At 40.4% G+C, this 23,828-nt stretch overlaps 1 protein-coding gene across 1 annotated transcript in view; it reads right to left on the minus strand.

Moving 5' to 3' along the window:
• tshz3b (teashirt zinc finger homeobox 3b) overlaps positions 1–22,514 on the minus strand; it is a 108,342-nt gene extending 85,828 nt beyond the window's left edge. The window contains exons 1-2 of the mRNA XM_057843451.1: positions 21,953–22,514; positions 21,327–21,710 (exon numbers count right to left, since the gene is read on the minus strand). Of these exons, the coding sequence (XP_057699434.1) occupies positions 21,327–21,366 (40 nt within the window). The 5' untranslated portion in view covers positions 21,367–21,710; positions 21,953–22,514. The remainder of the gene's footprint in view (positions 1–21,326; positions 21,711–21,952) is intronic.
• Positions 22,515–23,828: the final 1,314 nt, after the last annotated feature.

The raw sequence follows: 23,828 nt of genomic DNA on the forward strand, positions 1-23,828 counted from the left end.
GTTACTTGTAGGATTGTCAAAAGTATGGAAGAATATAGAAAATTTGCAATGGTGGATATATTTAGTGTTGCACATACAGCACTAAAATGACATCATCGGTATCGGGGTGTACAACGAAGTATACGATGCAGAGTACTCCTCGATATCTAGTTTTCAACTACCAGTTATCCACTCAATCACCCTTCTGCTGTAAATTGAAAAGCGTCCATGCCATTGACGGCCATGTACGCCCAAATTTCGCGTTCATTTCCAATGGCATTTACATTGCATTGACGCCCATGAACACAGATGCCAATGACGGCCATGTGCTGTCCGTCCGTGTCATTGACGGCTATATACAGTGGGGCAAATAAGTATTTAGTCACCACCAGAGGCGTCGCGTCCCATTAGGCAAACCGGACAATTGCCTAGCGCCCCCAGCCAGCAGGGGCCCCCAGAGGGCCAACAGATTTAGCACAAGCAGCTTTACTGCACTGTCGCTGCGACAAGCGTAGGGAGTGTTTCAATACCAAGGATCAATTTGGCAGATTATCTAATGATTCTGTTATTGATCCCATCCATCCATCACTCAGCACTAACCATGTCACGTAGATGATACATGTTTAAGAAACTCCAATCAGCTATTAATACCACATGATTGTTTAAAGAGTGACTCACCAAGTATTCTCTGGAAAGTCCTTGCGGAGTTGTTTTACGTTGATTTTCATAGACCACCTCATTATTCATGTGACTACTTAAAGAAATGGTGTTTTCTAAAAAATGGGTCAATCGTATTCCTCGTCGAATACTTATAACATACATGCGTCTAACATAATCCGAAACAATTTTATTAGCAAATTTAATACTCATTTCGGTCGGTAGTCCACCAATCAGTGTTTTTAACGGAATAATTTGAATTTGGTGGGTCGTAGGGCCAATCTGACTACTGATTTCACACAAAGGTATATACCTCCGCATCCGTTGATGGTATTTTTGTGTTGCTACTCTTTCTTCTATTGTTCCCAAGTCCAACTGTCCCCCTTACTTGCACATGCTCGAAGGGCCCCATGTTGCTTGTTGCCTGGGGCACCCGGGGACCCTTGCTACGCTTCTGGTCACCACCAATTGTGCAAATTCTCCTACTTGAAAAGATTAGCGAGGCATGTAATTGTCAACATCGGTAAACCTCAATCATGAGAGAAAGAATGTGGAAGAAAAAAAAAAAACTGAAAATCACATTGTTTGATTTTTAAAGAATTTATTTCCAAATTAGAATGGAAAATACGTATCTGGTCACCTACAAACAAACAAGATTTCTGGCATTAAAAGAGGTCTAACTTCTTCTAACGAGGTCTAACGAGCCTCCACTCTTTACCTGTATTAATGGCACCTGTTTTAACTCATTATCGGTATAAAAGAAACCTGTCCACAATCTCAGTCAGTCACACTCCAAACTCCACTATGGCCAAGACCAAAGAGCAGTCGAAGGACACCAGAGACAAAATTGTAGACCTGCACCAGGCTGGGAAGACTGAATCTGCAATAGGTAAAACGCTTGGTGTAAAGAAATCTGCTGTGGGAGCAATTATTAGAAAATGGAAGACATACAAGACCACTGATTATCTCCCTCGATCTGGGGCTCCATGCAAGATCTCACCCCGTGGCGTCAAAATGATAACAAGAACGGTGAGCAAAAATCCCAGAACCACACGGGAGGACCTAGTGAATGACCTACAGACAGCTGGGACCACAGTAACAAAGGCTACTATCAGTAACACAATGTGCTGCCAGGGACTCAAATCCTGCACTGCCAGACGTGTCCCCCTGCCGAAGCCAGTACACGTCCAGGCCCGTCTGCGGTTCGCTAGCGAGCATTTGGATGATCCAGAAGAGGACTGGGAGAATGTGTTATGGTAAGATTAAAGCAAAATAGAACTTTTTGGTAGAAACACAGGTTCTCGTGTTTGGACGAGAAAGAATACTAAATTGCATCTGAAGAACACCATACCCACTGTGAAGCATGGCGGTGGAAACATCATGCTTTGGGGCTATTTTTCTGCAAAGGGACCAAGACGAGCGATCTGTGAAAAGGAAAGAATGAACGGGGCCATGTATCGAGAGATTTTGGGTGAAAATCTTCCATCAGCAAGGGTATTGAAGATGAGACGTGGCTGGGTCTTTTAGCATGACAATGATCCCAAACACACAGCCAGGGCAACAATGGAGTGGCTTCGTAAGAAGCATTTCAAGGTCTGGGAGTGGCCTAGCCAGTCTCCAGATCTCAACCCCATAGAAAATCTGTGGAGGGAGTTGAAAGTCCATGTAGCCCAACGACAGCCCCAAAACATCACTGCTCTAGAGGAGATCTTCATGGAGGAATGGGCCAAAATAACAGCAACAGCGTGAAGAATTACAGAAGACGTTTGACCTCCGTTATTGCCAACAAAGGGTACACAACAAAGTATTGAGATGAACTTTTGGTATTGACCAAATACTTATTTTCCACCATGATTTGCAAATAAATTCTTTAAAAATCAAACAATGTGATTTTCTGTTTTTTTTTCTTTTCCTACATTCTGTCTCTCATGGTTGAAGTTTACCCATGTTGACAATTACAGGCCTCTCTAATATTTTCAAGTGGGAGAACTTGCATGATTAGTGGTTGACTAAATACTTATTTGCCCCACTGAATATGTCGATTCTATTAATGCCAATGTATTCGGATTCTAAAATGTCCCCAAATCAGCAGGAAGTGACTTGATATCAACAGGAAGTAACCTGAAATCAGTAGGACGTGACCCCAAGGGGTTTACCTGCGAAAACCACTGCATTTCCTAGTTCATTTAGTCGTAAAAGACAGTTTTTCGAATAAACTGGTATTGGTACAGTATCGACACTGATACCACACAGCCAGGGTTAGGGTGAGGGTTATTTTGGAGTGTTTCCGTGGCACTTCCTTTCAATTTTGGGGCATTTCTGGGACACTTGATGTCAATTTTGAGGTATTTCTGGTTCATTTCTTGTTGAGTTGGGGCATTTGTGGGTGACTTCCTTTTTATTTTGGGGTATATCTAGGTCACTTCTTGTCAATTTTGGAGTACTTAATTATGGGGCACTTCCTGTTGATTTTGGGGGCATTTCTGGATCAATGCTGATTTTGAGGAATTCACAGCTCACTTCCTGTTGATTTTGGGGCATTTTTGTGTCACTTCCTGTTAATTTTAGGGCATTTCTGGGACATTTCTTGTCGATTTTGGCCATTTATGGGTCACTCCCTGTTGATTATGGGTTACAAACAAGGAAGTGACCCGGTATTCTCCCCGAATGAATAAGCAGTGGCTCATACTGAACAGAACGTGACCTGTAAATGCCCTGAAATCAGAAACACTGCCTGTGAATGCTTTGGTTTCCAAGAACAAACGTTAATTCGTAATGGATCGGGCGTCTAGGGCAACAATGGAAGCTATTTAGATAAGAGAAACACTATTCTAGTGTAAGATTTTGGTAGCCACTTGTTGACATCTTTTTAAAACGATATCAATTCCTCACTGAAGCATAACGATTACCTATCGAAATCGAAAGTATCACGATACATCACCATTTTGCTATTTTGTCACACCCATAGTTGAAAGTATAACACCATCTGGAACAACTGAATCAAGTTTGGCTAACAGTTAGCGTCGGGTCTTCTTTTTGTTCTACAACAACCATTTCGACCGATTCCTGCTCCTAAAACGGCGTCTAGTTTGCTGGCTTGTTTGGTATCACGGCGACAAAGTGGCTCGCGGGGGAGTTTTCTGCCAACCTTTCACCTGATTTTCCAGCCCATCTCCATTTAAGCCGCGTGATGGTTGACTGGCGCCACACTGATCCTACACACGAGCGTTCAAATGTGCAATCAAGGACAATCACCTCGCCGTCCCGACTCAACTCCCTCACAACGCAATCAACCTGTCGTCGCGCTGCACTTCCTGGCCAAATATTTTTTTCTACAACTGGCAGCTGCGGGACGGGAAAACCGAGACGGACAACGGCGTTTGTGTCCCTCACAACAAAAACAAAAAAAACCGATATCCACGGAAAAGTTGAAGTTGTACTATATAACCAAACACAGTTCTTTGGCTTGTGTGCATAGTAAGGAACACTTTTGATTACGATTTACCACCCATTCTAAGGAGCACTTAAGTATTTTACAGGGATGTCCCCGAGTCAATCATGTGATTGGAAATCGGGTCCGAACGAAAGATCGGAATCAGGTGAAAATATTGGGTTTTGACAATTTATATATATATTCGGGGTGCCAAACGAATAAAATTTTTAATCGAGTTAATTACAGCTTAAAAATCAATTAATCGCAATTAATCGCAATTCAAACCATCTATAAAATATGCCATATTTTTCTGAAAATTAATGTTGAAATGGAAAGATAAGACACAAGATTCAACATACGGTACATAAGTACTTTATTTGTTTATTATAACAATAAATCAACAAGATGGCATTACCATTATTAACATTCTGTTAAAGCGGTCCATGGATAGAAAGACTTGTAGTTCTTGAAAGATATATGTTAGTACAAGTTATAGAAATTTTATATTAAAACCCCTCTTAATGTTTTCATTTTAATAAAATTTGTAAAATTTTCAATCAAAAAATAAACTAGTAGCCCGCCATTGTTGATGTCAATGATTACTTACATAATGCTCATGGGTGCTGAAGCCTATAAAATCAATCGCTCCCAAGCGCCAGCAGAGGGCGACAAAACTCCGAAAAACACAACAAATACACATTTCACTGAGCTGCATTTTAATCTGTTTGAGCAGGGCATTTGTGCGTTAATTGAATCAAATATTTTAACGTGATTAATTTTAAAAATGAATTACCCCCCGTTAAAGCGATGATTTTGACAGCCCTTTTATATATATATATATATATATATATATATATATATATATATATATATATATATATATATATATATATATATATATATATATATATATAGAAACACTTCAAAGCAACAGAATGAGATGTGCAAAGATATCATCAAAAGAAACAGAAAAATGTATGTTTTGTCTTACGCAATGTTTTTAGAAGATCGGGATTTGGTGGAAAAGGATTGTATTTTTCCGATTTTTTAAATGGCGACAAAGCAACAATAATCACGATAGACAAGGTTTTTATCAAAAGAAACAAACACGTTTTGTAGTAAATAATTAAATGAGTAAATTGCTGCGGTATCAGATCCAGTGGTGCAACGACTAATCGATAAAGTCGAGTAATTCCATAAGTCTTTTAACATGGCTGAATCCAGTTGCTTCAAGTATTTAATTAGAGTGACGTTGTAATGTTTAGTTTTGAAAGTTTTTGCATTTAGTTTTATTGATTTGGGTGGATACACTGCACTCTCGTGGCAGCAGTGAATATGATATAATTCTTTCAAAATGGCTGAATCCAGATGCTCCCTGTTAAGGCCAACACAAGCTAATATGTTTTCATTTAATTAGAGTGACGTTGTAATGGTTTGTTTTGAAAGTGTTTGCATTCAGTTTTATTGATTCGGGAGGATACACTGCCCTCTAGTGACAACAGTGAATATTAGCTAACTCATTTAACGTGGCTGAATCCAGCTGCTCCCTGTTAAGGCCAACATAAGCTTTTTATGCATTCAGAATTCAGTTTATAGGAAAATTTGGCTGTTTTTTTTTTTTTTTTTGTGGGATTATGTTTGAATGATTTGTTAAGAATATTGCTATAAAAAAAAAAAAAAAAAAAAAAAAAAAAAAAAAAAAGGTAGCATTTTATAGCATTTAAGCTAGCGGATTTTTTGCTATGCAACTTAGCCAATTGTTCTTTTGTTGTATTTAGATCCTCATTTATTTATGGTTTTTAATACAGTTTGAGGCTAAGCTCAGGTATTTTATTTTCTTTTAGTTGTTTGTTTTTATCTGTTTGAGCTAATATGTTTTTCATGCATTCATAATTTAGTTTATCGGTATATTTAACCCTCTTTGGGGGATTATGTGAGAGCATTGTAAAAATACGCTAGCATTTTATAGCATTTAAGCTAGCAGACTTTGCTATGCAAGTTGGCCAATTGTTCTTTTGTTGAACTTAGATCCTCATTTATTTATTTTAAGCTCAGGTATTTTAATTTTTTTAAAAAATGAAAGTGCAATGCTTCATAGTTTGAAGAAACACTCGGGAATTTGTTTTGTATTCACATTTAACGGTCTTTCAAAAGTGCAATTTTAGCAAGCCTAATCCGATGACTCGATTATTCCAACTAACTAGTTGATAGATTGATCGACTACTAAAATAATCGCTTAACATCAGTGCGTCAGATGCGGCGCGGATCAGCACTATGACAGTTTTGCTTTAATTGTCGCCTTGATTGCACAGATGGGTGAGCCTGGGACCAAGTGCCGATGATCATCGTCAGCAGCTTACTTAATCCGGTCCTTTGCCTCACATCATCACCAGATCAACAACTCAACTATGTGACTTTCAGCTAAAAAAGAATCTTGTAATTCTGATACTGAGCTCATCATCTAGATCAGTGGTTCCCAAACCGGTCCTCAAGGACCCCTGTGGGTCCTGGTTTTTGTTCCTACCGATCGAGCACAGACCGTTTAACCAATGAGGTTTCTGCTAAAACATGCAGCACCTGACTACAATCAACTGATTACTCTTGTAAAACACCAGATTGGTACACTTGTGTCGTCCTGTTTTGTTGGAAAGAAATCCAGCACCCACAGCGGCCCTATGTGGAATAGTTTGGGAACCCCTGATCTAGATCTTGTACTGCTTGCATGGCAAAATGCCTGCCTGCCCGTTCACCTGTTCTATCACCAAACTGCCCACTAGATTCTTCGGACACTATCTACCAATGAATTAATTACCCCCGTCACCCCAGAACCTTAACAAATACAATGTGTTGTTTGCAGTCTAAAAATGGGTCATCTTTAATGTGGAGTTGTTGTTCCAATGAAAATATTTTGTGAAAAAATGTTGTATTGTTGTATGTTTCATTAATATGTGAGCATTAATAAATGACATGAAAAAGAAGTGTCATTATTGCTTTTAATAGACAAATATAATTTGCAATAGAAACACATTACAGAATTACGGTGGCCGAGAGGTGTCAGGCGAAATGCAAAGTCCAAACACTTTGCAAATAGAAAAAGCACAAACCCCAATTGCAAACGCTTTGCAAAAGAAAAAAAAGCACGAATGCAAACTGCCACAACACGATCCCCAATTCCTAAAGCGCGATCGCAAATTGGCAAGAGCACAAACCCCAATTGCCACAACACGGCAGCAAATGGCTCGCAGCACGAATGCAAATTGCCACAACACAATCCCCAATTCCTAAAGCGCGATCTCAAATTGGCATAAGCACGAACGCCAGTTGCCACAACACGACAGCAAATGGCTCACAGCACGACAGCAAATGGATCGCAAGACAATTGCAAAGACGATGACCCAGAAGTTAAAAAATTAAAGAAAGGAATAATAAATAAGACGACACTTTGCTATATGCGCTTTGTGACCATCTCTACGGGCCTCCGTAAAGTTGCCCCCCCATCAGACGCAAATTTATATAAAAATGATGTTAATCGTTTGTGCTACAACGGTTTTGTAGATACAGTATTATGCCTTTATTCAGATATTTATTACGAGTGGGGACGTCACTCGTAGCCTTTTCTCTCAAAGCCTAACAAGGCTAGCACAAACGTTGCGCAACCAAATTTGGGTCCATTTTGCAGTAAATTGGGGGGCTTGAGATGTTAAATTTCGAGTGAGTGATGACATCCCTCTAAATTAATTACGAGTGGGGATGTCACTCGTAGCTTTTTCTTAGCTTAGCTCCCGCAGCTAATGGAGCGTACCAACTCTCTCAATAACAGAGGGGTGTCCTAACAAGGCTAGCACGAACGTAGCGCAAATCCGGGTCCATTTTGCAGTAAATTAGGGACTTAGAGGGATGTCATCACTCGAAATTTAAAATCTCAAGCACCCTAATTTACTGTTAAATAGACCCGAATTTGTTTGCACCAAGTTCGTGCTAGCCTTGTTAGGACACCCCTCTGTTATTGAGAGAGTTTCTACACTCCCTTAGCTGCGGGAGCTAAGCTAAGAAAAAGCTACGAGTGACGTCCCCACTCGTAATTAATTTAGAGGGATGTCATCACTCACTCGAAATTAACATCTCAAGCCCCCCAATTTACTGCAAAATGGACCCAAATTTGTTTGTGCTACGTTCGTGCTAGCCTTGTTAGAACACCCCTCTGTTATTGAGAGAGTTGGTACGCTCCATTAGCTGCGGGAGCTAAGCTAAGAAAAAGCTATGAGTGATTTCCCCACTCGTAATTAATATCTCAATAAAAGCATGATACTGTATCTACAAAACCATTGCAGTACAAATGATTAACATCATTTTAATATAAATTTGCGTCTGATGGGGGGGCAGCTTTACGGAGGCCCGTAGAGATGGTCACAAAGCACATATAGCAAAGTGTCGTCTTTTTTATTATTATTATTTTTACTTCTGGGTCATCGTCTTTGCAATTGTCTTGCGAGCCTTTTGCAGTCGTGCTGCGAACCATTTGCTGTTGTGTTGTTGCAATTGGCGTTCGTGCTTTTGCCAATTTGCATTCGCGCTTTAGGAATTGGGGATTATGTTGTGGCAATTTGCATTCGTGCTGCTAGCCATTTGCTGCCGTGTTGTGGCAATTGGGGTTCGTGCTTTTTCTATTTGCAAAGTGTTTGGACTTTGCATTTCGCCTGACACCTCTCGGTGACCGTAGAGAACGATACATTGAACAAAATGGACCCCAAATTTGATACTGAAAATGGTTTTGATACAAATCTGGCCCAGATTGAGTAACATGTGTGCCATATCCGGGCCATACATTAATGTCGTGTCTGCTACTTTGGACCAGTTCTGGCCCAAAACTGGTTGTTGTTCTGGCAAGTGACTCCTTACTAAGTTTGGACCATTGTTTCAAAAGACACTGGGGCGGATCTGTTTTACATAAATTGGGCCGAAATTTGCAGTACATCTGGACAATGTCCGCTCCAGTTGTATTTTGCTATCCAGGTAGTTGGATGCTACGTGGTGTTTAGTCGTGCACTTTAATAGCCAAACCCAGTTTGTCATTAACACTAGAAATACACAGTGTCGATTTTCAGTAAAATATATTACTAAAGTTGTTCCAATTTTTTTTTGTTTTTTAAATGAAAACCAAATGGTCATTTGGTGTGGTCTATTAACTGAAAAAGAACTCCACTAAACTATTACCTTTCTAAAAAAAAACACAATGATAATGCTAACAGTATGGTCTTCTGGCATTACATCGCTCTCAGAAGACAAATATGGCGGACAACAACTGTTCTGTTGGCACTTCCAACTCACGCAGAGCCTTACAGATAAATAATGTGTACATATACAATATTAATTTGTAAAATGTTCTTCTGCGTGCATGGTGGTGGTGATTACTTTTTGATGATTTTCCCTTTGACCTGCTTATGACCGACATGATGTCAGTCTTTCATTCGAATAGTGGCACAGCCTACTTTGTAATATGCGCAATACGCTACAGTACAATACAAAGAATTGGTACAGTAACTTATTATCATTAGCTTTTAAAGGTCTGTGCTGAGTGATCATCACACATTAAACTAGTACCATTACCATAGCATTCATATTAGCATTTAGCATGGTGAGCATAGTTTGAAAGTCTTTTTTTTATCTTTGTTACAGACAATTGGTGGAGTCCAGGTGGGAATAATTGATTGAAAATAGAGTACTTTTTTCCTGCTGAGTGTGTATAATCTTCACCAAGTTGGAGTCGTCCTTGTAGACTAGGGGTCACCAAACTATTCCAAGACGACACCTTGAAGTAAAGGTCCAAGTGTCCTATTAAACAAGGCACCATTGGCGAGCCAGGTTTTCCTGCCGCGTTTGTATTGTCATCACCAAGTTGGCGCTGTCCTTGTCAATTTTTGTCAATGGACAGTCCAAATACAGGTTGTTCCCGGGTTACGACGTACTTGAGTTACGTGATTTCGACTTAACGACGCCAGAGTCTCATCCGCCATTTTGTCTCCAGTAATTTTTTTTTAGTCGCACAAACATTGTGCCACAATCTTTTTTATATGTAGGGGAAACCATGGAGTGTGTATTATCATCACCAAGTTGGCACTGTCCTTGTCAACTTTTGTCAATGTACATTCCAAATCCGGGTGGTCACCAGGTTACGACATACTTGACTCTTTTTTTCGACTTAACGACGTTGGAGTCTCATCCGCCAAATCCATTTTGCCACATGGCAGAAAAATGCCACATGGCAAAATCCATTTTGCCACATGGCAAAAAAAAAGCCACATGGCAAAATTTTGCCACATGGCAAAAAAATGCCACATGGCAAAAAAATCCCACATATCAAAATCCATTTTGCCACATGGAAAATAAAATGCGATATAGCAAAATCCATTATGCCACATGGCAAAAAAAAAAAAATGCCACACGTCAAAATCCATTTTGCCACATGGAAAATAAAATGCGCTACGGCAAAATCCATTTTGCCACATGGCAAAAAAAAAAAAAAAAATGCCACCTGGCAAAATCCATTTTGCCACATGGCAAAAAAAAAATGCCACCTGGCAAAATCCATTTTGCCACATGACAAAAAAAAATGCCAACTGGCAAAATCCATTTTGCCACATGGCAAAAAAAAAATGCCACCTGGCAAAATCCATTTTGCCACATGGCAAAAAAAAAAATGCCACCTGGCAAAATCCATTTTGCCACATGGCAAAAAAAAAAATGCCACCTGGCAAAATCCATTTTGCCACATGGCAAATAAAAAATGCCACTTGGCAAAATCCATTTTGCCACATGGCAAAAAAAAAAAAAAATGCCACCTGGCAAAATCAATTATGCAACATAGCAAAAAAATGCCACATGACAAAATCCATTTTGCCACATGGCAAAAAGAAAAATGCCACCTGGCAAAATCCATTTTGCCACATGGCAAAAAAAAAATGCCACCTGGCAAAATCCATTTTGCCACATGACAAAAAAAAATGCCAACTGGCAAAATCCATTTTGCCACATGGCAAAAAAAAAATGCCACCTGGCAAAATCCATTTTGCCACATGGCAAAAAAAAAAATGCCACCTGGCAAAATCCATTTTGCCACATGGCAAAAAAAAAAATGCCACCTGGCAAAATCCATTTTGCCACATGACAAATAAAAAATGCCACCTGGCAAAATCCATTTTGCCACATGGCAAAAAACAAAAAATGCCACCTGGCAAAATCCATTTTGCCACATGGCAAAAAACAAAAAATGCCACCTGGCAAAATCCATTTTGCCACATGGCAAAAAACAAAAAATTCCACCTGGCAAAATCCATTTTGCCACATGGCAAAAAAAAAAAAATGCCACCTGGCAAAATCCATTTTGCCACATGGCAAAAAAAAAAAAATGCCACCTGGCAAAATCCAATTTGCCACATGCGAAATACCACTTTTAGTTCTCACTGGTTCTCAGATTTTGTCCATTCGGGCCGCCAAATTTTACAAAAAAATAAAATTACCCTCTCCAATGTCATATCCCAGCAAAATCATATTAGTCTTTTCTTGCCTAGATTCCTTCAAATTTCCAACTGCTCTTTCTTCAAATGTTCAGAGACTCTTAATCCATCCATCCGTCCGTACGTCTGTCTGTCGGGTCCATTAGCCCTAAAAGACTGCCATCAAGCGAGGCCCTGGGCTCCATGTGTGCGTGTGCGTGATTGACCATTAAGGCCATTGATGAATGTGGCTGTCAGAGGGCAGACAATTAAATCAAATATGAAACAAAGTCCCTCCGACGAAGCAAACCAGTGTTCCGCCTGGCGATTAGCCTAATACTCAATACTATCCCACTCTGGCATTTTGTGTGTGTGAAGTGTCGCGTGTTTGTTTATGTGTAGTGTAAAGTCACTGCAGCATGTCGTGTGTACATGCACCACTGCACATATGTAATTACGTGTGTTATTGCGTGTGTGTTTTCAAGGCGACGCTTTGTATGCGGCTAAAAAAAAAAATACAAAATAAAAGTGGGCCCGTGGTAAGATGGATGGGGGTGGAGGGGGCGCGTGCGTGGGCCTCAAGTGAAATATTACAATTCATGCATTAATTATTTTTAATTAACTGGAATGCGTGGAAGCTAGCAAAAAATGATTGGCGTGGTATTAAATCAAAAATACAAAAAGACTAAGAGACGATGCTGCCCAAATTGGAAAAATTGTGTTTGTGTGGTAGTGATGATGTGATGAATGAATATTGAAAATAAAACACTTCAAAGAGGTATGATGGAAAGATGCTAACGAGCGATCACTGCAAATTTTGCCCCTTTAATAGGCTAGTCCAGTTGTTCTTAACCTTGCTAAATGTGCCGAACCCCACAAGTTTCACGTGCGGATTCAACGAACCCTTCGGAATTAGATAATAAAGCTTTTTTTTTCAAATTCAAATGCAATATAGCTAAGCTAACAAGCTAATAATTTAGCAAATTCCCATTGAAGGATATTGCACCGTCTAACTGTTTGCATTATTCTAACACACTTAATATAATCAATCAGTGAATAGTATATTTTCTCATATTTACCGATTGACTGTTTGTATAACTCTACACACCCAATATAAAATAAATAGCACTTATACCATAGTTTAAGGAAAACAAGCAAAATATAAATCACGGATGTCCAACGTGTGCATCATGCAACTGACTGAGCAATATTGACGCTAACAAGCCTACATCTGCACCACCAACGCTCGCAATCAGTTCTCCCAGACAATCCAGAACAAATGGCGGGAAGCTCTGTCCCAACATATGGAACACTGGAGAACGCCTGATATCCAACTAGTAAGACTCCAAGAACCCCTTTTTACACTGAGGTGGCAAAATCCACAACCCTCGATGCCCTGACAACACTAACTCCCGAATCCTCCTGTCCAATCCACAAACACAATAATCCCAAACACACCTTTCTTCCTGCCCCCGGCCCGCCCCGCGAGAGCCTTCAAAAGATTGAATGTTTAACTAAGAGTTGTCATTTTTCTCGGGAACCTTTTGTTGACGTGTGATTAGGTGACGTTGCCTCACCGCCTGAGTGTTTCTGTTTTGCCTTGCCGTTTTGTTCACTGTCGACTTTGAAGGGAATAGGTACCGTTCTCACACACACCATATAATTGTTTGCATTAGTCTAACACATTCATCTAACTATAGTTTAGGCACACTTCACTCCGGGCCCTTGAACACAGTAAAGTGAATCACCTTATCGGCGCTCAAGAGGGTAAAAGGAAAAATGGTACAGTTTCTCGTAGGCACCATCTAACTGTTTGCATTACTCGAACACACGTAATATAATTAATCAGGGAATAGTATCATTTCTCATATTTACTGTAGGACTGCACTACTCTAACACACCTAATGTAAAATAAATAGCACACCATAGTTTGAAGAAGCAGAATAAATACACAACGCCATCTTATCACAGAAGCCCAACGTGTGCGTCACGAGCAAGATTGACACACCAACTCTGGCAATCAGTTCTCCCAACAATGAACAAGAATAAAGACCAGCACGCTTTGTCCTAAAACAAGTAGCGCCAGCCCAGGTAACAAAGTTGATAGCGGGCGCTTGGGACGTCAAGACCAGCGTCGGTCGCTGTGGCAACCACGTCCTATCCACGCACGAACCTAAGCTGGCCACAGAGGGAAGGTCCCAAAAGCAACGCCTGGACACACCTTCGGCCCAGCCTCTTACACCACGGACTTAAAAAACACTGGACACTGAAATAAAGAGAGATTTTTGCTGCTCAGACACATTTTCTATGTAGCCTTGCTTTGGATTCAGCATTGGTCCCTCCGTCGTATGTTTTTGCCTTGTTTTTGACCATTGTCGACGAATAAATTGTCAACCTGTTTTCGGTGAGTCTTCTTCAAAGTTTTGAAACATGGAGTCAGTACAATGGGTTAAAATAAGAAGAGAACGCCCAGAGTTTTGCTTCCTCCCGGTTTGGCTCGCGGGGGCGGTAAACAGCGGAGCGCCATTTCCGTTCGGCTGCCGCCGTTTCCGTGCAGCTTTGGCCGGGGGGACTACATTCCAACAACCTGAATAAATTGTCAACTTGTTTTCGGTGAATCTTCTCTAAACCTTTAAAAATCGAGTCAGAACAAAGGGTTAAGGCTAAGGTGAACGCGTGGAGTTTTGCCTTCTGGCCGGATTGTCAGGCTCTCGCCGCGTCGTAGGAGCTGCGCCAGCGTGGGTCTGGCGTTTCGGCTAGCGCGATTCCAGCAGTCTGGCGAGAAGGTCAGATTCCTTCATAACCCAAGTCAAAACAGCATTGGCTCACTGTAAGATGACTACAAATATGGCTGCTTCTTCAATTTGGTGTGCTGTGCGACCAGCTGAAAAAGATCACTTTTATTATACAGATTGATGCGACGCACGCTCCCGTTGACTTTCATTTACGTCCCGTCCAATCAGAGGATTAATAAAATTGTTAATCCCGTCCTGTGGGATTCCCGCGTGAAACCCATGTCACAACGGGAGTCCCAACAAAATGTCATGCTCAACAGTACAGAGACGCAGATTTTTTTTTTTTTTTTTTTTACACTTATGCCAGCGAGTGAAAGCCAGGCTTTTTTCCCCCTCAGGCAAAACTTTTTGTCTTTTGTTGCTCTGCCGTCTTTGCAAAATTCACTTCCGTCTTTATAATGGAGATTTCTTTCCATTTCTTGTATTTACTGTTTGACTGTATAACTCTAACTCACCAAATATAAAATAAACAGCACTTACACCATAGTTTAAGGAAAACAAGCAGAATATAGGGCATAAAAGATACACGACACCATCTTATCACTGAAGCCCAACGTGTGCGTCCAATGCACCAACTCTCGCAATCAGTTCTCCCAGACAGAACAAATGGTGGGATTCTTTGTCCCAACTAAAGGACTGAACGCCCGCTATCAAACTTATAATAGGACTCCAAGAACCCCTTTGACACTGAGGTGGCAAAATCCACAACCCTCGTTACCCGCACAACACTAACTCCAGAATCCTCCTGTCCTAGCCAAAAACAGACAATAATCCTAAACACACCCTTCTTCCTGGCCACAGCCCGCCCCGCGAAAGCCTTCAAAAGACTGAATGTTTAATTAATCGTGGTCATTTTCCTCGGGAACCTTTTGCTGACGTGTCATAGGGTGACCTTGTCTCCCCGCCTAAGTGTTTCTGTTTAGCCTTGCCATTTTGATCGCTTTTTCAATGTTTTCGGTGAGCCTTCTTTAAACCTTTCAAAATGGAGTCAGTACAAAGGGTTAAGACTAAGGTGAACTCGCGGCGTTTGGCCTTCTGGCCGGATTGTTGGTTTCTCGGCAGTCGCGGGTCCGGTGCTTTGGCTGGTGCGATTCCGACAGTCTGGCTAAAAGGTCAGATTCCTTCACCATTCAAAATCCTTCTCATTTTGACAGCGTGTTTTAAAAACAGGTCAAAATTTCAGACCACGTTGCCCATTGGTCTTTTGGTCTGAAGCACTTATTTTGAGTAGATTTACACTGAAAACAAAGGAATATAACTAGTTTTAAGGAGGTGTGGTTTTGCAGTGTGTAAGTAGTTAGTGGAGTCGACTTGGGTTTGTTTATTTATGTATTCTGGAGTGATTATGGTATGATTATGGAATTATTTGTACTAAATTCCTATTTTTTGCACCGTTTTGCTGCACTTTTCATGAAATATACCTCCAAAAAAGGTATGTTATTCAAGCAAATTATTCTTTTTTGCAAGGGTTTGGTCTAAACCAGACATGTCCAAAGTCCGGCCCGGGGGCTAAATGTGGCCCGTGGTCAAATTATATCCGGCCCCCAGCCTCTGTCATAAAATCAGTAACGTCTGGCCCACACACAGACTTAATAAATTGGTCAGCAGTACTGCTACCAGCATATGAAGTAGCTTACACACTAAATGCTGCTCCTCATTTACCCACTAAAAAGAGGCAGCACTCTAAGCAACATTACCCCGTGTTACCCTTTACTCCCAATTTTCTAAAATGGCGACAATCAACAAGAAAGTTGACTGTGATGCGTCAAAGATAGGTGGAAATTGGACAATTTCTTCACCAAAATACGTAACAACTGTGTCTGCGTCATTTGCAAAGAGACAGTCGCTGTTTTTAAAGCGTTCAATGTAGGGCTGCAGCTATCGAATATTTTAGTAGTCGATTAATCGATGGACTAGTTAGTTCGAATAATCGAGAAATCGGATAAGGAACATGAAAAATTAAAATACCTGAGTTGAGCCTCAAACGGTGTTAAAAAAATGTTAAAAAATGAGGATCTATGTCCAACAAAATAACAATTGGCTAACCTACATAGAAAAAGTCCGCTAGCTTAAATGCAATAAAATGCTTAAGTTTTTTTACAGTGCTCTTAACAAATGTTTCAGACACATATTCTCACAAAAAAACGACTGAATATACCTACAAACTAAATTATGAATGCATTAAAAAACATTAGCTCAAACAAAAACTTAGCTTACGTTGGTCTTAACAGGGAGCAGTTGGATTCAGCCATGTGAAAAGAGGCAGACCAGAGGGCAGTGTATTCACCCTAATCAATTCATCAATCACCATTACAATGCCACTTTAATTAAACGAATATTCGAAGCAACAAAATTTAATTCGAATATTTTTTTCTAATCAAATACTCGAGTTAATCGATTAATCGTTCCAGCACTAGTTCAATGTGAGGCGATATTACCAAACAAGACACGTTGACATGTACGACAGGATTACAGGGAAGAAACGTAGCGAGAAATTGAAGCTAGTTTAATTTTACAGCAGCAGTATTTCGCAAGAGCCCGAGAGTCGAAATAATTAATTATAAAATAAATAAAGCAAATGTGACACACAGAATGGCTTGCTAAAATTTGTTTAAATATATTGTTCTACGTAAAGGACGTCAGCCAGGGTCGGCCCCCCACATTTTTACCACACCATATCTGGCCCCCTTTGGAAAAAGTTTGGACACCCCTGGTCTAAACATTGGTAGGGACAGCATAACCTGCATGTTCAGTTTTTGCTGGGGACGGGACATTAATAATACCAAACAGATTGGGTGAAAGGGGGTCAGTGCTACATTTCTCAAAAATATTTATTAATAGGCTAAATGACCAATGCAAAATAAATTTCTATTATACTAACTTTCATGTGTATTGGTTCAGGTGATACAACGCTCGATTCAAACCTTTGTTTTCAAAAACTACTAAAACATTTATAAGCGCAAGTCCCTTTATTAAAAAAAATGGAGAGCTATCCAAGAATGGGCCTACTTATGGGTGCAACTTCAGCACCCCTAGGTTCAAACTAAAGTATTTCAATATAAAAGTGATATAGGAAAAAAATAATGGAAAAAAAATCTGAGATATCCAATGACCAACCTACATCTGAGGCATACTAGACTATCTCAAAGTACTCTCATGAAATTCTGATGTGTGATTTCATCTCACAATTTTTTCATTTCATGTAAGTGTCCCCCTGAATACCTCCCCGTTCTTTTCTTTGTTTTTTTTTTTTTTTTTTTTTAATGAAGGGACTTGCACTCTGAAGCCACCGCGTTGCATTACAGTGATGTACATAATGCAAATGATGATCCAAATGACCAAATCATATAATTTGGGCAACAAAAAATGTGGTGAGAGGCATAAAAGCTGTATACAGAATTTTGAAAAAAATTACGGAAAGTTTGCCAAAAATTTTCCTATTCATTTTTAATGGGAAAAATGGTGTGCCGGACAGTTTGACCGATCGGCACCCTTCAAGTATCAAAACGTCCGGAATTTTCGCGCGATGCAGGTAATTTTTCAAACGGCACCGAAAAATTTTCCGTTCGTCCGTAAATGCCGATTTTTCGGAACAAAAAATTTCCAAAATGTATCTAGTTCTAAAATTACATAATTTGCACATCATAAATTCCGGAGCAGTGAGGTGCATAAAAGTTATATACAGAATTTGGAAAAAAATACAGTTCCCCAGATATTTGCCAAAAATTATCCTATTAATTTTTAATGGGAAAAATGGCATGCTGGACAGTTTGACCGATCGGTACCTTTCAAGTATCAAAACGACCGGAATTTTCGCGCGACGCAGGTAATTTTTCAAATGGCACCGACAAATTTTCCGTTCGCCCGTACACGCTGATTTTTCGGAACAAAAAAAAGTTCCAAAATGAATCTAGTTCTAAAATTACATAGTTTGGACATTAAAAATTCTGGGGCAGTGAGGTGCATAAAAATTATATACATAATTTGGAAAAAAAAAATTTACAGTTCCCCAGATATTTGCCAAAAACTTTCCCATTCATTTTTTATGGGAAATTTCCATTCACTTCCAATTGAATTTCTAATGGAATTTACATTGCATTGATGCCATTGACAGCCATGTATGTCGAATCTATTGATGCTAATGTACTTGTATTCCATTGACACCTATGTAACTCGATGCCATTGACGGCCATGGATGTCCAAAATTTTTCCCATTCATTTTCATTGGGAAAAAAAAAACAATGTCCTCGAAATAAACAAAAATGACCAGATACCAATAGAACGTGTCCCCTAAACATCCCCGATTCCATTGACGCTAATGGAAGGTGCTGTCATTGACGGCCATGGACGTCCAAATTTCCCATTCATTTCTAATGGCATTTACTTTGTTTAATGCCATTTGCGGGTATGTTTGTCCATTCTATTGATGCCGATGTACTTGGATTCCATTGACGCCTATGTAAGTCGATGCTATTGACGGCCATGGACGTCCAAATTTTTTCCCATTAATTTTCAATGGTAAAAATTTTTTTTAAATAATGTTCCCAAATCAACAGGAAATGACCAGATATCAATAGGACGTGTCCCCTGAAGTTCCCCGATTCTATTGACGCTTATAGAGGATGCTGCCATTGACGGCCATGGATGTCCAAATTTCCTATTCATTTCTAATTGCATTTACTTTGTTTTTTGCCATTGACAGGCATGTTTGTCCATTCTATTGATAGCCCAGGGCGGAGCTAAGATCTGCATCCCTCATAGCAAAGTCCCAAAGTAATTTCTCCAGAAATTGCAGTTTCTAGTATAACTGAACTAATTATATAATGCAAATAAGGTTGCTTAAAAGTTGGTGGGGACAATTTAAGCATCCTGAAAAGTTGCTAGTGTTGTGTACCTACCGTCCCTATGCAAACCTACCTTTTTTTTTTCTGATTGTTTGGATCAATAACTGACATATTGACCTGGGCTAGTGAACTTCAAAAGCCACTGGTCTGAATTATCTACTCCTGTAGCTCAAATTGAAGATGAAATTTGCCAGAAATGTGAGCTATATTTTTGTGTTGGTTAACTATATAAAGCAGTTTAGTGTGTTGGGTGTGAGATTTTAGAGTTTATCCCTAGCAGACATCCAATCCATTGGAGGTGGGAGGGTGTTCGTTTATTCGCCGCCACCCTCCCACTTCAAAAAGATTGGACATCTAGCGCTAACAGCGGCAGCCAATGAGTTCGAAGCATTTTACATCAAATCTGGGAAACAAATAAACAACCAATTGTAAAATTGACATTGTAAGAACTAATACAGGATATCCTTAGGGATTGTCAAATTACCTTATTTAATCCCGATTTAATTCACCGGCTTCGTAGCCGTGCCGGGTTTTACGATAATTAGTCCGATCGTTGTAATGCGTCTTTTACGAGCGTGGACCAGACATACGTAGGCCAAAGTTGACCAATCAATGGGAACATTAAAGTTCTCTGTGATGTCAGAGATAGGATTTTTGACACATAGTGGAGGAAATACGCCACACTAAATCAGATTGGATGGTTTTATGGAGATTATAGGAGACGTCATGTATCGCAAAAATATATAAATTCAACTGGAACAAAGGCTCTCCGAATAAAATATTTTATTTTGAAGGCTTTAATTTCATTTCTAGTTGTATGAATCTGCCGATAGAAACCTGTGTTTCGTGCCAATACAGCCTTTTTTATTTTGAAAAAATATGTTTTTATTTCTCCGAAACTCAACGTTAAAAAATTAATAAGAATGAAATCATCTAACATCTACGGACAACCAGACCGACAAACTAAAAGTCATTTCTCATCATTTTTTTAAAGGCAATACGCGACATTTATTTCATTTGCAGTCTCCCCAACACATCTTAATACCGTTTTATCCTTTTATTGGAAAATTATAAGAACAATTGCAGACAAACTAAAAACTGCGGGGTGCCGAAGCCTTACGGTTGACAACACCCTGCCCTGGACTGGTCACCAGTCAATCACAGAGCCCATACAGACAAATGACGACCATTCACAGACACTGAGTAAATCACTAAACTGCTAATCATTACAAACAGAAAATCAGTTTCTATCATTTTCACATCTGCGGACAACACCAGTCACTAAATTGACCATTTCTGCACGATCGTATCAATCGATCCATGTTACTTTAAACATATGCTTCAAAATGTCAGTGCAGATGAAGACATTTTGAAACTTTTTGACAACAAAATTCACATCGAAATGACTGTACTTTTAAGATTTTTAACGCAGTACGGGGCTTTAATTTAGTTCAAAGTTGACCAAAAGTGACACTATGAAATGAAACGCGCTCAAAACACAACCGCGTTCAATGTCGAGGAACCCAATTTGATCATTTTTCAGCTCTGGAATGCTAGTAAACTCTAAATAAGAGCTTATTCGGGTGTAAAGAGGACTCATGTAAATCAGATTTAAAGGAGGTCCAACCAAAAGGATACATAAGCACTTTTATATTTGAATCATTATCACAGCTGTGTACAGCAACATTCCCTTGACCTGATTGTTCTATTGTATTTTTAATGGAATATAAAGCTTTCATTTAGCCTGAAGTTGAGAGAAAGTGGACCTGTTTAACCAATTTGGACTATTTTTGAGATGTTCTTTTCCATTAAACGTGCATTGACTGTTTGCTTTAGTCAAAAGTTTACAAAGAAGTGACCCTAAGAACAGATATTCTCCTAAACAACACTAAATTGTATCATTTTTCCGATCTAAAAATTTGAAGAAACTATAAATATGAACTTATTCTGGTTAATTGACACATCAAATCAGACGTAAATTGAACGTAAATGAAAGATTTCCGTACAATATCAATGAAAAGTATGTAAAAAAAAAAAAAGAGCAAGTATTTGGTATAAGGGCGGAGGGGGTTGGAACGGACTCCCTAAATGACCGTGCGAGAGAACCAAGAGAGCCGGTGCGTACCTGCGGCGCGCCGCGGCGCTTGCTGCTTCCTCCGCGGCATGTCGGCGTTCCCGGCCCCGGGGAAGGCGCTTCCTCTGCGGCCCCGCTGATGCGAGGCTTCCCGCGGGCTACACTTCCCCCTTGGCGTCGGCGCTCGCTCACTCAGGACTCCCGCATCGATGGAGCGTGTGCGGGTCGACAAATTAAAAAAAAAAAAAAAAAAAAAAATCGAAGACACTGAGGTGGAGGACAACCGGTGAAATCAGCGTCCCTTCCTCGCTTCCTTCCCCGGGCTGACTGCGCTCTCTTTCGGCTCGGGCTCGGCTGCGCCTCGGTGCCGGGGTAGCGGAGGTTAAACGCTTCCCCTCCGTGCGGCTCCGCGCGTGATCTCCTGCAACAGGCGCGCTTGAGGGGACACAATCAAACGACGGGCGTCAGTCAAAAGTGCGCAAAAAGGGGAGAAAATAAACAGAAAACAGGGAGTAAAAAGGGGGGGCGGAAGCGTGGAACCTCCTCGACACTTGAACCTCTGCGAGGCTGATGATAGGCGGCACGTAACGCGGCTCTGTCTCTCCCCCCTCTCCCTGTCACTCACCCCCCACCCCCCCACGTTTATCACAACACACACCACGCGCACGCGCACTTACTTGAACTGGAGCCTTGAGCGTGCACGCGTGCCTCCAGGTGTTTGAAGCCTGACCAAATGCACCCCCCTTAAAAATCCAAATGATGAGGAAGGTTATGTGAGGAACAGGGGGTCCATCAATGTCCCCCCGTACACACACGTGCACGCGCCTATCTCTCCTTTTATTATTATTTTTTTCAGTTCTTATGAATCGATGAGATGCGCGCTTGATTGGGTCTCCCTGCTTGGAAGGAAGGAGGGAGGCGGCACTCTTCTTCTAAGGGAATTCTTCTGATTCCCCACTTTTTGGGGGGTGATATTTAAATAAGCCACGCGAGGAAGAAAAAGTTTTAGGGGGGGGCTCTCGCTTTCCTTAATATTCCCACTCCCACTGCGGAGAGAAAAAGTTCAGGATGGAAGTATAATCCCGTTAAGGCGACGGAGAAGGAGGGTGAGTCCTTGTTCTTCTGCGTAGCCGGGATCGAACCGCGTTCTCGGGGAACGGCGCATCCGCGAGTATCCGATGTTTTCCCCGCAGATCTCTCCGCGAGTGTGCGCGCGTCTGCAGCAGTGCGTGCGGTTAGATCCGCCCAAGCATCTGTCCGTCTCTCCATTGGCGCATCCATCATCGGTGACTCGCGCGCGCGCGCACGCACACACAGGCACGGGGAAGGATAGGACAATGCCCCCTCCCTCCCACCTCGCAGAATCCCACGTCACACGAACGCGTTCGGTTCGCTGCGGTGTGACTGACACGTCCGCGTGCACGTACCTCGGTTGGCACGGGAGAGAGGGAGCGTGCACGCGCGGAAAAAAATACTCGCAGATCAATCAGAAGGACAAGTTTTTGACCATTTGCAGGTAAAATCAGAATCTTATATTTTTTACATCATTTGGTTACTTCACTGAAAAAAAAACGTGGATTTACTTGATAAAATCATTGTAACAATTTGCACTTTTATTAAGTAAATTTCAGTAAAGTTCAGCTTTACAAGCTGTAAAATTTACTTAATAGAAGTGCAAATTGTCACAATGATTTTATCAAGTCAATCCATCAGTTATTTTTGTCAGTGTTTATCAAATGAAGTTTAATAGAGTTAAGCAATATTGAATTGATGTTGTTTTAATTGTTTTCTAATTTGGGCTCAATGATATTTTACACACGCAAAAAAAAGTGCATTACTACAAAATTAGCTCAAATTTAAGTGTTAGAAAAAAATGTTTTGCACTTGAGTAATACATATTTCATTTGCTACACTTAGTTCTCATCATTCGGAGATAAGAACGTTACCTGGGAGATTCTAAACACGTGATTGAACATAAATGCGTCGATTTTAAAGTTGTATTCAAAATAACCCCCTTAAAAAACTTTGCTAAATTTAAAAAAAAACACAATGACTGTATTGCTATATTTTGATTTCCTCCTATTCACATTTTTCTTAAATAAATGTGTTACATGGCGTGAAATATAAAACCCCGTGATTCATGTGTTCACGTGTTAATAATTTGACACAATGTCAGTAAAAATGAAAATCAGTCTTTCAGTCATTTTGCTTGACAATGACAAATATTTCACTTCAAAACAATCGTGCATAGTGAAAGCTTCTATTCTAAGTCTATTTGAGGTACATTAAAAATTTTAATTTAATATGTAAAAAGTAACTGGTTTGTAATGGTAAAAAGGCTTTTGAATGTTTGGTCGTCCACTTATACTTCACTAATGTTCAAGTTTGTAATCTTTTTCCTCAAAGTGAAGTGTTAGTGATTTGGGGGTAGCGGTTCGTGCTGCGCTCCTACGCGGAGGGGAGAGCGTGCAGGCGCGGCTGCCGAGTCCGGAGAGGTGAGCCTGTATCCGGGGAGGAGGAGGAACGGTGGATGGAGGAATGAATAGCTGAATT

This window comes from Corythoichthys intestinalis, chromosome 1 (assembly GCF_030265065.1).
Source record: "Corythoichthys intestinalis isolate RoL2023-P3 chromosome 1, ASM3026506v1, whole genome shotgun sequence".
NCBI classification, from domain to species: Eukaryota; Metazoa; Chordata; class Actinopteri; order Syngnathiformes; family Syngnathidae; genus Corythoichthys; species Corythoichthys intestinalis.